Source organism: Dromiciops gliroides, chromosome 5, assembly GCF_019393635.1.
Source record: "Dromiciops gliroides isolate mDroGli1 chromosome 5, mDroGli1.pri, whole genome shotgun sequence".
Classification (NCBI taxonomy): domain Eukaryota; kingdom Metazoa; phylum Chordata; class Mammalia; order Microbiotheria; family Microbiotheriidae; genus Dromiciops; species Dromiciops gliroides.
In genome coordinates, this window is record NC_057865.1 from 94,541,387 (window position 1) to 94,555,542 (window position 14,156).

General features: G+C 43.6%; 1 protein-coding gene across 2 annotated transcripts in view; it reads right to left on the reverse strand.

Annotated features, from left to right (window-relative positions):
* Positions 1 to 12,705, reverse strand: part of KRBA1 (KRAB-A domain containing 1) — a 46,210-nt gene extending 33,505 nt beyond the window's left edge. Inside the window, exons 1-2 of one of the 2 annotated variants that reach the window (XM_043965502.1) lie at positions 12,329 to 12,705; positions 12,079 to 12,162 (exon numbers count right to left, since the gene is read on the reverse strand). In XM_043965502.1, coding sequence (XP_043821437.1) covers positions 12,079 to 12,162; positions 12,329 to 12,340 — 96 coding nt within the window. In that variant the 5' untranslated portion in view covers positions 12,341 to 12,705. The remainder of the gene's footprint in view (positions 1 to 12,078; positions 12,163 to 12,328) is intronic. The other variant, XM_043965503.1, reaches the window with a different exon arrangement.
* Between the last annotated feature and the right edge of the window lie 1,451 nt (positions 12,706 to 14,156).

The window sequence follows — 14,156 nt, forward strand, 5'->3', positions numbered from 1 at the left end:
AGTCACTTAACTCTCATTGCCCCACAAAATAAATAAATGAATGAATGAATATATCTATATCCACATCCATATCCATATCTATATCTATTATAATCTGTCCTCTGAGCCCATCAGCTCTCTATCTGGAGGTGAGTAGCATGTTTCATTAAGAGTGGTTGGTTGTTGTATTCAACAGAGTTCCTGATCAGTTTCCAAGTCTTTCCAAGTTGTCTTTACAATTTGCTGTTTGCTGTTATTATGTACATTATTCTTCTGGTTCTACTCACTTCATTTTGTATCAGTTCATACAAGTCTTCCTAGGTTTCTCTGAAACCATCCCTTTCATCATTTCTTGCAGCACAATAGTATTATTCCATCACATTCAATTGATGGGCTTTGCCTCAAAAAGAGCCACTAGAAGTATTGTTTAACATATGGGGTTTTTTCTTCTTTCTTTGATCTTTTTGGGGCATAGACCTAGTGGCAGTATCATTGGGTCAAAGAGTATGCACAGTTTAATAACTCTGGGGTCATATTTCCAAATAAGCAATTCAATTTAACATGCATTTATTAGGTGACTGCTATGTACAAAGCTCTTAGGGAGACAGTGTAGCGTAATGGACAGAGAGCCAAAGAGTTAGGAAGATAAGAGCCCTGGGCCAGGAGTAAGGAAGATCTAAGTTCAAATCCAGTCTTAGACACTTACTTGTTATGTGACCCTAGGCAACTCATTTAATCTTTGTCTGCCTCAGTTTCCTCAACTATAAAAAGAAGATAATAATAGCACCTAACTCAGAGTTGTTGCGAGGATCAAATGAGATGTTTGCAAAGCATTTAGCTCAGTAGGTGCTATTGTAGACACTATGATTTTGTTGAGTCATTTCAGTTGTATCCAATTCTTGTGACCCCATTTGGGGTTTTCTTAGCAAAGATACTGGAGTGGTTTGCCATTTCCTTCTTCCACTCATTTTACACTGAAGGAAATGAGGCAAATAGGATTAAATGACTTGCCCAGGATCACACGACTAGTGTCTGAGACTGGATTTGAACTTAGATCTTCCTGACCTCTGACTTCCTGAATCCTCCTAGTCCATCCAATGTGCCACCTAGCACTATAGTAGGTTCTATCTAGATGTTCATTCCCTTCCACACTGGCTGAGTGACACAGAGTAATCTCTACATTGCCTCAGGCACCCCTTTAAGACTGTATAGCAGAAGATCTGCATTCTAAAAAGAAGCATCTCTCCCAGAGCTCTCCACATGGATCAAAGAGAAAACCAAAGGCATCATGCTTTGATGGGGAAATGAGCCTCTCCAGCTCCAAAGGAGTTCAGTCTACAGAGGAAGACAACATATAAAACAGATGCAAGACAATACAAAACAGAAGTACAAACAATACAAGACACAAGTAAATAGGAGACAATTCGAGGAAGAGGAGAGCGTTGACAACTGGGTGAGGTGGAGGGGCTGGAATTACGCAAGATTCAAATTGGAGTTGGGGCAGAGCCTTGAAGACAACTAACAACGATCATAGGAAGAAAGAGGGAAGACCGGACATGCGGAGAAAAAAAGGTCAGACTGTGACAAGGCAAAGAGGCAGGAGCTAGAATAGCAAGTTCAGCCAATAGCTATATTTGACTAGATTGGAGAGTTCATGAAGAGGGGTAGTCACGTGAAATAAGGCTGGAGGGGGCAGCTAGGTGGCGCAGTGGATAAAGCACCAGCCCTGGATTCAGGAGGACCTGAGTTCAAATCCGAATTCAGACACTTGACACTAGCTGTGTGACCCCAGGCAAGTCACTTAACCCTCACTGCCCCGCAAAAAAAGAAAGAAAGAAAGAAGACTGGAAAAGTGACTAGGTCGAAGTCAGATTGTAGAGGATTTTTAAGGGGAAAGGAGGAAAGGGAACAAGTATTTGTTAAGTGCCTATTATGTGCCAAGCACTGGGCCGTGTGTTACAGATATTATCTCATCTGATCTTCACAACAATTTAAAAATGAAATAAAATTATTTCATTCTTTCAAATTGTTATTTTTTAAAATGACTATTAAACTGTTAGGGCATAAATGCTTACTAAGTTGTTTGGCCCTAACTCCTAAATAAATGGAACTATTAGTTTTTGGGGGGGGGAGTGGCCTAGGGGTGCTTTGAAAAAATTATCGAGACAAGTGTCAACCAAGAAAGTTTGCTCTATGTAATAAGGAGCTACTGAGGATTTCTCGGCAGAATGGCAGCTCATCTGACAGCTGTGTGGAAGATGGAGCCCTACATCCATCATACAGCTGTGTAGGGAGAGCTCTCAAAAGATTATTTGCAACAATCCAGAAAGCCTGAACCAGAGTGCATGATTGAACAGGAGAGGATGGAGGCAAAAGATGTGGTAGAGGGAGGGTTGATATGGACTTGAATAATGACTACCTGTGACTTCTAATCCAGTACAATTCCTTCCCATGTCTTTCAAGAAATCCTCCAGAAATTATCTACTCCACATGCTAAATATATTCCTCTAGTTTTAATTTTTCATGGATATTCATCCAGCACTCAGGCTGTCCATCTTTTATTTTTATCCTTTACTCTCAATTTATAACCAACCCACTGTCTTTTTTGGTCCTAAGCATCTTTGATGAGCTTCCAGTTATTTGTTGGAGAGGCAGGGAGAAGATGAGGACAGTTGCTGAATTGAACTAGGGTATTTCAGAATCTTTTGCAATCAGAAGCAGATACCATCAAAGCAGCTGTGCAGGCAGGAGAACAGTCACCATCAAACACATACTCTGCTCTGCATCTCCCATCCTCTAGAGCCTACCTGACTCCAACCTTCTTACTCAATCTAATTTTCCCACAACTCTTCAACACTTAACCCTGATTTTTCATGACCACCTTCCTCTGTTTCCCCACCTCTCCCCTCCAAAACCTGATCCAATTTCCTGACTTTCAAAAGCCCTTCTCTTCTCCATCTTTCTAAAGTCAATCAGGTCTTAAAAGGCCAAGGTCAAGTCCCACTTTATCCATGACCACCCTAGTGCATGATGAAAAACAATTTCCTGGAGATACTTTCAGTGGTGCCACACATTTTGGCCCACAGTCCTCTCCTCTCTTCTCTCCTGTTCCTCTGCTTAAAGTGTGACTCTCTTATTTTCCAAGAAAGGATGCCTCTAATGATCAGCATTGTCATTTTTATTATTTTAACAAATGATGGTGCTATAAAACTATAACTTAATGAAAGTATTGATCGACAGAGAAGCCTCACGATATAATGGAAGCCCTGGGTTCAAGTCTCTCTGCTGACACATACTGGCCCCCATAGATTGGCTGTGTGACACTAACTAAGCTTAACCTCTTAGTGTCCCCAAGGGAACAGTCTAAAACTACAAGTTGAAAAACAATGGCAATGTTAAAAAGTGAGTTTTTAAGAATCAAGAGTGGTCTGTTAAGAACTGATATAATTGATTCCATTTTGTTCTATATTTGCTACGTCTGGCTTCTGAAAGTACTTCAGGACCAGTTTACAACAGCGCTTTAATCTCCTAATTGCTATAGAGACTTAATTGCTACAAAGAAGCACTTCAACAGCCCAAGGATTTGTGGTGCAGTGGATAGAGCCCTCTGGCTTTAGACACTTACTAGCTGTGTGATTCTGAGCAAGTCACTTAACCCTGACTTGCCTTGGTTTCTTCGTCTGTAAAATGAGCTAGAGAAGGAAATGGGAAACCATTCTCTTTGCCAAGAAAACCCCAAATGGGGTCATGGACAGTCAGACATGACTGAACAATAACAAATGGTCCCCTTTGATTTAGTACAACTGGCTGTACTAACAAGGATACATTCCTTTTTTATTGCCTGTAACTTGTGATATATACATTCTCCTGAACAAGCGTGCCTTTTTTTTTCTTTTTATAACCAACTGCACTGTAGCAAGCAGTTATGTTTTTTCTTTCTTTGTCTCATGTAACATAAATATTACCAACCAAATTGTAAGAGACACAATTCTCCATATGCTTGCGGGTGGAGCGTTGTGTTGTCTCTTAGTGAATAAACTGCAGTGATACTGCCTCTGTCTCATTCTGGTTTATTGGCACTGGGTAGCCAATGGACCAAATGAAAAAGCATGCCACAGTGATCTGTATTGGTAGATATTATTGTTATGGGCCCTAGGTACCTCAGAAGTTTTCTGGGGGGGAATCAAGGAACTTTCTCCTTGAGAAACTAAACCAAAGGACAGATACACCTAAAGAGATAAGCGGCACCCGATCTAGACTGAGATAACTCCAGGACCACCACTCTACATTCCAGTCTCCCCCACGCCTTGAGGAGATAACCTTATTAAGCATGGCTACTGCCAAAGTGGTGCAAGGGGACAGAACAACCGCCCCTCACCAGACTGCTTCCAACCCATCACCCAATAAGGGAACTTTCCATACGCAGATGATCACCCCATCCGACCACCATCAGTCCTCTATAAAAGTATCTGCCTGTCTCCTGCTTGAGAAGATAGGTATCTATCTCAGAGAGCCACGCCTCTGTGCCATGCCTTCTCCCCAGGAGAAGTCCAAGGACTTATCTCTTGGTTTCCTTTCCCTAGCACCTAAATAAAATATTATTTTATTCTAATTGGATTTATGTGCAAGAGGGTGTAATTCTTTAAAGAGGAATTCCTAAGGACCCCTATCCCAAAGCCCTCCCTATTTTCTCATAACAGTATTTCCTCTCTGAAAGGTCACTAAAATCATGAAATCACAAGTCTTGGTCACCTACCCCCCCAAAAATTCTTAACTATGTTTTTAAAGTACTCCTCTAAGAATTTCACCCTAATCCTTTGGCCTCTGTACCACCAGAGCCCATAAACTGTTGGGTCCTTGTTAGTCCTAAAATCAAGTAATCTCGGTATTCATCTAAACAAGACACAGAGTGATAGAGCTCAAAGACAATATGTATTTCCAATTCAGAAAGGAAAGCTGCCAACGAATAATAATTGCTTTCATCACACCACATCCACTGGACTTCAGGCCCTCACTGTTTCTCATTTGGACCAAGGCAATGGCTCCTAATTGGTCAGCCTCGCTATTCTCTAGTTGGCCAAAGCTGCCAAACTGACATTCCTAAACCCAGGCCTGAGATCTAGTCACTCTTCTTCCTGGGAAGCTAGCTGGAGTGGCCCCCTAAGGCCTCTAGGATGAATTACAAAATCCTCAGTTTGGCATTTAAACAACACTGAGATTTGCAAGGCACTTTACATATCTTATCTATTGAAAACCCTACCCAATTGAGAGGAAGGCAATTCCTGGGTGATTATACATTATTCCCCCTCAAGAAGAGAACATCTCTCAATTACACACAGGCTTTCCCCCTGGCATGGAAATGCTCTCCCTCCTCTGACCACTTAGAGCCCCCAGCTCTCTTCGAGACTCAGCTCAAATGCCATCTCCTTGAAGAAGCCTTTTATGATCCACCGCACCCCCCAAATCACTTCCTGTTTATTATTATTATATATCTTGGGTTTCCTTATCTGTGAACATGTCGTAACCTTGGGCCCTCTTCCCAGCAGTAAAATGTAAGGACTTCTAGGAAGCAACTGTCCGGCTTTTTTATTTGAATCCCCAGAGCGGGAACATAATAGCTTAGGAACTTGTTGTTTGATTGCACTTATCTTGACCTAGGATGTCCCCAAAGTCTCAGTGTAGTCTTAAGCTTTACCTTTTAATAGCTTAGAACTGCACTAAGGCTTAGGGGATGGTATATCACTTGATAGCTAGGGCAGCTAGATGGCGCAGTGGATAGAGCACTGGCCCTGGACTCAGGAGTACCTGAGTTCAAATCCAGCCTCAGACACTTAACACTTACTAGCTGTGTGACCCTGGGCAAGTCACTTAACCCCAATTGCCCCTCAAAAAACAAACAAAAAAAAAAACAAAACAAGAAAATATCACTTGATGGCTTGCAAAATGTTGCTTCCCCAGGAGAACATCGTACCCAGTAGCAGCAACACTGTGTGATGATCGACTGTGATAGACAATGATCCAAGACAATTCCAAAGAACTCATTATGGAAAGTGTTCTCCACATCCAGAAAACAGAACTGTGGATTCTGAATGCAGATTGAGCCATACTGTTCCTACTTTGGTTTTTGTTTGGGGAGGTTTTTCCCTTTTGTTCTGATTCTTCTTTCACAACGTGACTAATGCAGAAATATGTTTAATGTAGTTGTACATATATAACTTATATCAGATTGTTTGCTGTCTTGGGGAGGGGGGAGGGAAGGGAAGGAGGGAGAAAAATTTGGAACTAAAAATCTGATGAAAACAAATGTTGAAAACTATCTTTACATGTAACCGGAAAATAACAAAATAATTTTATGATTTAAAAAAAGAAAACAAAAACAGAAAAATGTTGCTTCCCTCACAACAGCTTCATGGAGGCAGATGGTCTAAGTATGACTATTATCCCTGTTTTGCAGATGAGGAGAGTGAGACTAAGAGCTGCCCCTAGCCACAGAGTCACAGCAGCTCTGATTTATAAAGGACCCAGGTCTTTCCTCTACGGCATTCTTACCTTTCTATAACAGAATCCAGTAACTACTAAATGGACGGAATAAGACCTAATGAACAAACTACAAAGTAATAATAAAGGTATTAGCTAAGAGTTGTATGTTCAACTATTAATTCAGTTACTTTAAAAATGTACTTTTAAACTTACTAGCTGCGTGACCCTAGGCAAGTCACTTAACCCCCATTGCCCCGCCCCCCCACACAATTTTTAGATGTATGAAAAATGCAAACCATCAATAGAGAAAGAACCGATGGTATCTGAATACAGATTGAAGTATAATTTTATTTGTTAGTTCCTTTTTCTGAAGTTATTTTGTCTGCTTTCTTTCACAACCTGACTAATATTGAAGATGTTTGACATGACTGCACATGTATGATTTATATTGAATTCCTTGATTTCTTAGGAAGAGGTGAGGAGGGAGGGAGGAACAAAATTTGGAACACAAAGTTTTTTTAAAAATCAGTGTGAAAAAATTTGGGTTTTTTTACATGTAACTTGGGGAAAATTCTAAATAAATAAATAATTTTAATTTTAAAAAAGGTACTTTTTATAAAATTATGGCCTTGTGTTCTAAAGCCCTTACTAACCTGGACACTTCCTAATTATCCAAGTCTTCTTCCACCCCTCTACACACATACTCTGTGGTCCAGTGACATTGGCCTCGGATCTCTTCCTTGAACAAGCTGCTCCATCTCCCCACTCCCTGAATGTTTCATTGGCTCTCCTCCATGTCTGGAATTCTCTCCCATGCTCTCCATCTCCATCTCCAAGGAAGCTTTCCTGGCTTCCTTCAAGTCCCAGCTAAAATCTCACCTCTGTTCAGCCAGAAGCTTTTCCTGATTCCCCTAAAGAGTAGTGCCTTTCTTCTGAGATTATCTCTAATGTCTCCCCTATAGATCTCATTTGCATACATATTTATTTGCATGTTGTCTTCTCCATTATAAAATGAGTTCCTGGGGCAGCTAGGTGGTGCAGTGGATAAAGCACTGACCCTGGATTCAGGAGGATCTGAGTTCAAATCCAGCCTCAGACACTTGACACTCACTAGCTGTGTGACCCTGGGCAAGTCACTTAACCCCCATTGCCCCGCAAAATAAAATAAATAAAATAAAATTAGTTCCTTGAAGGCCTTCCTTCAGCAGCTAGCACACAGTAGCAGTCACAAGATTAGTAGGTACTTAATAAGTACTTGTTGACTTGATTTATCGATTAGTGATATTTGCCCCACTCCCCAGTGCTACCAGTAGCCCTTGACTGTAATCTAACAGCCTCATAGGGTCACAGATTTAGGGATCTTAGAAGCCATAACCTCCTGGTTATACAGATGAGGCAACTAAGGTCCAGAGGGTTAAATGACTTGCCCAGAGTAACATAGAAAAGGAGTAACAAAGCTGGTATCTGAACTCTGGTCTTCTGGTTCCAAATCCAGAGAGTTGCCATTTACTGCCAGGTAATCCCCCTAAAACTCTGATTCCCTCTTAATGCATCTAAAGGTTTCACAGGGTGTAGTTAGACCACAGATGCTCTTTTCACTTAGGAGCAGCCTTCAGTAGGCGTTTAATAAACGCTTATTGACTGACCATATTTTTCTCTAGGCCCATTTCATTTTTCTGAGGCTCTGTTTTCTCATCTGTAAAAAAAGGGGGGATAATACCCTTTGTAGGGTGAGGATTGTCATAAGGAACACATTTACTCTCAGACTTGAGAGCCTGCTTTATTTTGTCAGGAAGGGCTCACTCTAAGACTTAAGGGGGAGGCCCCATTATGTGTCAGGGTAATGGCACATAATGGTAAGGGAAAGAATTGCAGAGAAACTCAGGCCCAGAGGATGCACCTGTTTCTGGGTCATCATTGTCAGTGTAAGACTTGAGTGGCCTAGCTGAGGGTGTTGTGGAAATAGCCAAGGATTCATTGATCGGTTCTGCTTATCAACATGAAGAAACATTTTCATAACTGGTTGATTATGTGCTCAGAGCACAGGCTCATAGCATCTAAATGGCTATTGGGGGCTGGACCCATAACTCTTAGGTGGTCTCTAGTTAAATCTGCAAGAAAAGATACAACTGGAATTTACAGCTGCCAAAAAGGAGAGGTAAGGATTTACATTTCAAAGGTAAACTTGTAAAACTTAGAGCCAGCAAATGGAAAGGAAGGTTTACAAGTCAAAAATACAGAAGAGGAAATTTTACATCAGCTCAAGTTGTAAATTGATTTACTCTGGAATTTACCACCAGCAGGGAAATGCTTATCATAAAGCTGAGCCAGAAATTCTTTTACCCTTAGCCAGTTAATCATCTGGGTTAAATTTTTGGAGGTCTCAGCTAAATTACACACTATAAGGAAAGCCTCAGGTAGGCACATGATTTTCTTTATAAATAAAATTGCTGTACTGAAGCCAGTAGAAAGGAAATTAAAAACTCTTATGACAAAGGTCTACTTTAGGTGTTAGGCAAAGTTTATATTCCTTAGAAAACAGTTGTGAAAATACTCAGATGGAGAGGATGGATTGGTTCTTGTGGAAATGACCAGTGTCCATTAAGAGGATGGGAGATGGAAGAGCTGAACCACACACTGCCCAATTCCATCCAGAATTCTCAGCAACTAGCATGGGGATGCACTCAATCTAGCTATCTGCAAGGGTATCATGGGATGGTCTTCATGTGTACTTAAAGGAACAGAAGGAAGTTAAAAATAGGGATTATGGGCCTCTGGTTGGGGGTAGGAGAATGGTTTCAAAGAGGGGATCCAGAAGAATTGCATCACAGTGGGTGTGTCAGAAGTCATAAAAGATGTCGTGCCAGACCTTTGTTCAGTGAAGTGACTCATGAGGTGGTGTTAAGAGTGCTGGATTTGGAGTGGGAAGACTAGCTCTGTCACTCACCTGAATGGCCTCTGGGGACCTCAGTTTCCTCATCTGTAAAATGAGGGAGTAAACTAGAGGGTTTCTAAGACCCCTTCTGCACCTTTGTCTCTGCACAAGCCGTTTTCCCTCCATTTTGCTGGGCCTATGCTGGCAATAGAGCTGCTTGAAACATGCAGTTAAAGGTCTCCACCTCTACACTACTCTGCCTTCCTTACCTCCTGGTGCAGAAGTTTTCATCTTCTTTGTATCTTGGACCCCTTTGGTGGTCTGGGGAAGTCTAGACCCCTTCTTTTAAGTACATAAACTAAAACAGAGGGAAACCAACTCTATTGAAATAAAGATGTGAATTTGTTTTCCATCCAAATTCATAGGCTCCTTGAAATCTATCCAGGGTCCAGGGACCCCACATTAAGATTGTGAGCTCCATGAAGGTAAGGACTGTCTTTTAGCCCTTTTTTGTATCCCCAGTGCCTGGCACATAGTAGGCGTTTAATAAAATGTTTATGGACTGGCTAGATGATATAAGGTCTCTTTGAGCTCTATATCCTGCAAGCATGTTTTGCTTATGGCTGGTGTGTCAACCGGAATGAATGATCCAAAGGCATCCAGAGCTGGGTTGGTACTTCTGCCCTTACCTCCCAGGATACCCCCTCAGCAATGAGGCCAGATGGAGGGAACAAGCTCCTGTGCTTTCCTAGGTGAGCCTGCTGCCAGCTGTTCTCCAGATGGGAAGAAATGATCCTTCCCTTACTATTGCCAGTCAAAGACTTTTTAATGTGGCAGAAGAGAAAACTGGAGCCCAGACGTTAAGTGACTGACCCATGAGTAACCCAGAAGGTAAGTAAGTGGCAGAGCTAAGATTCTAAACCAGGGTTAATTCTAATGTCTGACCCCAAATACAGAAGAACTCTTTGTATTGCACCATATCATAGTCACTTTTTCATGGAAAATGTCATTTTTTTTTCTGACACACAGACTAAGGCACCCCCTTGACATAGTCTTTAAAAGGCCCATTCCAGGGTTCTTGCAACTATGCAAACTCCTTTCCCTTTCCTTCCCTCTTTCTTTCTGAGCCTAAATCTCTCAGAGGAGGAGACCCCTCCTCAGATAATGGGAAGGTGTTGGAGGTTGGAGTTTCAGTGTTCTATCCCCTTGGGGAGAATAAAATAGCAATAGAAGCCTGAGGCACTGCATGTAGTTTTGTCAATCAACAAACATCTAAGAGTTTACTAAGTGCTAGGAATAAGAAAAGTGAGGTTATTGTCCCTGAGTTCAAAGAGTTCACATTCAAATGGGAGAGACAACATGAGTATAACTACGTACACACAAGATATATATCTATGTGTGTATATTTATATACATACAGAAACACACACACACACACACCAGAAATGGAAGACAATCTCAGAGGGAAGATTTCTGGGTCTCAGAGGAGCGGGGTAGGAAAAGGAAACCAGGAAAGTCCCTTTGCTTGGACTACTGAGAATGCCCTAGTAAGCTTTTGGAGATTCATTGGGCCTATCCATGGATATAGCTATTATTAGCCTAACTTAAATGAGAAAATATTTGTAATGGGCCAGTGTCTGACACACGACAGATGCCCAACATATACTTACTCCTCTTACCCCTTCACCTAAACCCTAAGAGATTACTGGTCTAGCTCTTCTACAGTGTCACTCACCTCACCTCTGTCTCAGGGATTTTCCCTCAGCACTTCTGAGCTTCAAGTGTCCTATGGCTAATGAGGCCAAGGTCATGGGTTTTATCCTGACTGACTAACCTCTTAGGCCATAAACCATACTTCTAAGTCAGCTTCAGGTGATACCTTTGAGGCCAGTCATAGACTGACCCTTAACCCACTTGACTCAGTCAGATCTTTAATTCTTATCAATTGATCCTATAAATGTTTGCCCTTGGTCACATGTTGATGGAAAGATGCCTAGCTTAGCACAACCCATTCCTATGACTGGAAAAACAACTCTAAGGGCCCATCCTTCCAAAAGAGGAGTCAAGGAGCATTCTTCATAGAGAAATTCATCTCTTGCAAGTTATAGCACAAGGCTGATCCAGCCCTCCTTACCCCAAAATCAAAACGTGGGGTCAGACATCACTTTTTCCCTATTATTAATTCCTGATAGCTGTTTCCCTACTTTCATCTCTCCTCCTTCCCTCATCAAAGACATCCCTTTTATGACTCTGCTCTTCAACCCACGAAGAGAGGAGTTGGACAGTCTCATCTGTACCCCCTCCGTCAAATTTCGGTGCCCTCTTTTTCACCTTTCAAAAGTACACACACACACACACACACACACACACACACACACACACACCTGCATCTTTCCACTGGCTTCTCGATGTCCTCCAGGCTCTTGCTTTTTATAAACTCATTCTCAGTCCCGTATCCCAGTAACCAACCTCTCTGCCCCCTCATCTGTTATTTCTTTGCGTGTGTGTTGGGGGAAGGAGTAGAGGGGAGAGTGCTGAAAACTGTGTGCTTAAGCCTAACCAATGAATTTTTAGTGGTGGGATTTCTACTGCCTAGGAGAGGTTTTAGGGGAGCAAGGATAAGTTGGGAGGCTCCTCTGGAGTCTCTCTTTTCAAAGCACGCGGGATTCAGTCTTCGAATGGGGCCGAAGCCTGCCAGGCAGCCCATGGCCCATACAGCTGGGGAGCAGGAAAGAAGGGCTCACCCGGATGCAGGATCTCGAGGGCTGTCCCAGCCGGGTGGAAAGTTTGATAGAAGGGTCTGTGCATCCCAGCCCTGGCCTCTTCCCCTAAGAGGACAAGGGATGATGCCCTACTAGCTGGTCGGGTGTCTCCATCCCCGGGGGTTTCCTCGCTTGGTACTCGGCCTGGGAGGGAGGGAGGGAGGGAGGAGGAGAGAAGGTACAGGGCTCACGTCCAACCCCACCCCCAACACCCATGCACATACAACCTTACCTGGAGAGCCATCACCGCCGGGGGCAGCCTCCCCACGGACTTGCCCTCGGGGCCGAGGCCAAGAATTCCCCCGTACCCCAGCCACCAGGCCTTCGTCTCCCCCCAAGACTTGGGGGGGGGTCTGTCTGTCTGCTTGTTTGTGCGTCCCTCCCCTTCCAGGGAGCTGGGCTGTGCAGTGCAGGGGACGATGAGAGAATGGCAGAGCAGCAGACCTGAGGGCTGGAGGAAGGGTTGACCGATCCCAGCTGGGTAACGGGCTATGGGGGGAGGGGGGGCGGAGGAGGCTCTAGATGGCCCCGGGAGCACAGGGTTGGGGGAGTAGTGGGAGCTAGGGGTGCTAAAGGGAGGAGGGGAGTGTCTGAGAGCAAGGAGCTCTCTTCCAGCTGATTGCCTCGCCGGAGTGGAACCGCCTCCCCACCCCATTCTCGCATCCCTGGGAGTTGTAGTTCCATCCCTCCCGTCTCTGGGATGCTTGTCTGGGTGGCCCGCCCCTCGAGTAAAAAGAACTACGTATCCCAGAAGCTCCCGCGATGGATTTGAGCGTCGCGGGCGGAGGGACACAGGGGCTACTGTTCTCTCCCCTGGACTGGACAGTGTAGGGGCTGTGATGGGGGAGGGGAGCTGAGGAGAGGCCCCAGGAACGAAATGCTAATGTCTCCCGCCTACCCCTAGTACTTGGGTACTCCATGTTCCTTAGGTCCCCAGGATGTGTGTGTGTGTGTGTCTCTCTCTCTCTCTCTCTCTCTCTCTCTCTCTCTCTCTCTCTCTCTCTCTCTCTCTCTCACTCTCTCTCACTCTCTCTCACTCTCTCTCACACACACACACACACACACACATCTCTCCACTTCCCCCCCCCCCGGGGGGGCCAGGCCCCTGAAGGAGTTGGACATTGGCCAACAAAATCCAGAAGTAGCCTAAGTTTGTCCCAGCCACTCTTTTCTTACCTCCCCCCCCCAACTCTGAGCTGTACCCGATGTCCTTTCTCCTAACCTCTCACACGTGCAGGGGCACCGGAAAGTCTTCTGTGACCATAGTTACTTTCCTCACTGATGAGTGAATTCCACTATTAGAGCGCTTGTCCTACAAAAGACTGAAAAGTCAGGGGAAGTTGATCAATATTATCTCACCTCCTCTTAAGACCTTCCCCCTCCCCGGCACGACGCTGTGGAAATAGTTCTAGCCTCTCAAATCCCGACACCAATCTGTGTGACCTTGGGCAAATGACATAACCTCTCTGAGCCTCAGTTTCCTCATCTATGAAATGGGAATGCACATTGCATTTACCTCTTGTTTTGTTTTGGCGGGGCAATGGGGATTAAGTGACTTACCCAGGGTCACACAGCTAGTAAGTGTCAAGTGTCTGAGGCCGGATTTGAACTCAGATACTCCTGAATCCAGGGCTGGTGCTTTATCCACTGCGCCACCTAGCCACCCCTTCTTGTTTTTTTTTTTTTTTAAGAAGCACTATGTAAAGGAGAGCTATTATTATTATTTTTTTTACTATCCAGTCCATTCTCTCAGCCACCTCTCCAGCAATCCTATGATTCTCTAGGACAGGTGTTCTTAGCCTGAGTCCATGATCTTGTCTTAAATACACACATAATCGTTTCAGCATAATTGATTTTCTTTGTAATTCTTATATTTTATGCGTTAAACGAGATGGGGTTCGTAAACTGACCGACTACCAAAGGAATCTATTGCGTACAGAGGTTAAGAACCTTGCTCTAGGCTTCAAGTGTTATCTGAGTCAGAGGTATTTGCCCGAGGAGTCAAAAACCTTAAAAATCAAAGCACTAGATCTCTACTAGAATTTCAGGCATTGTGCTTA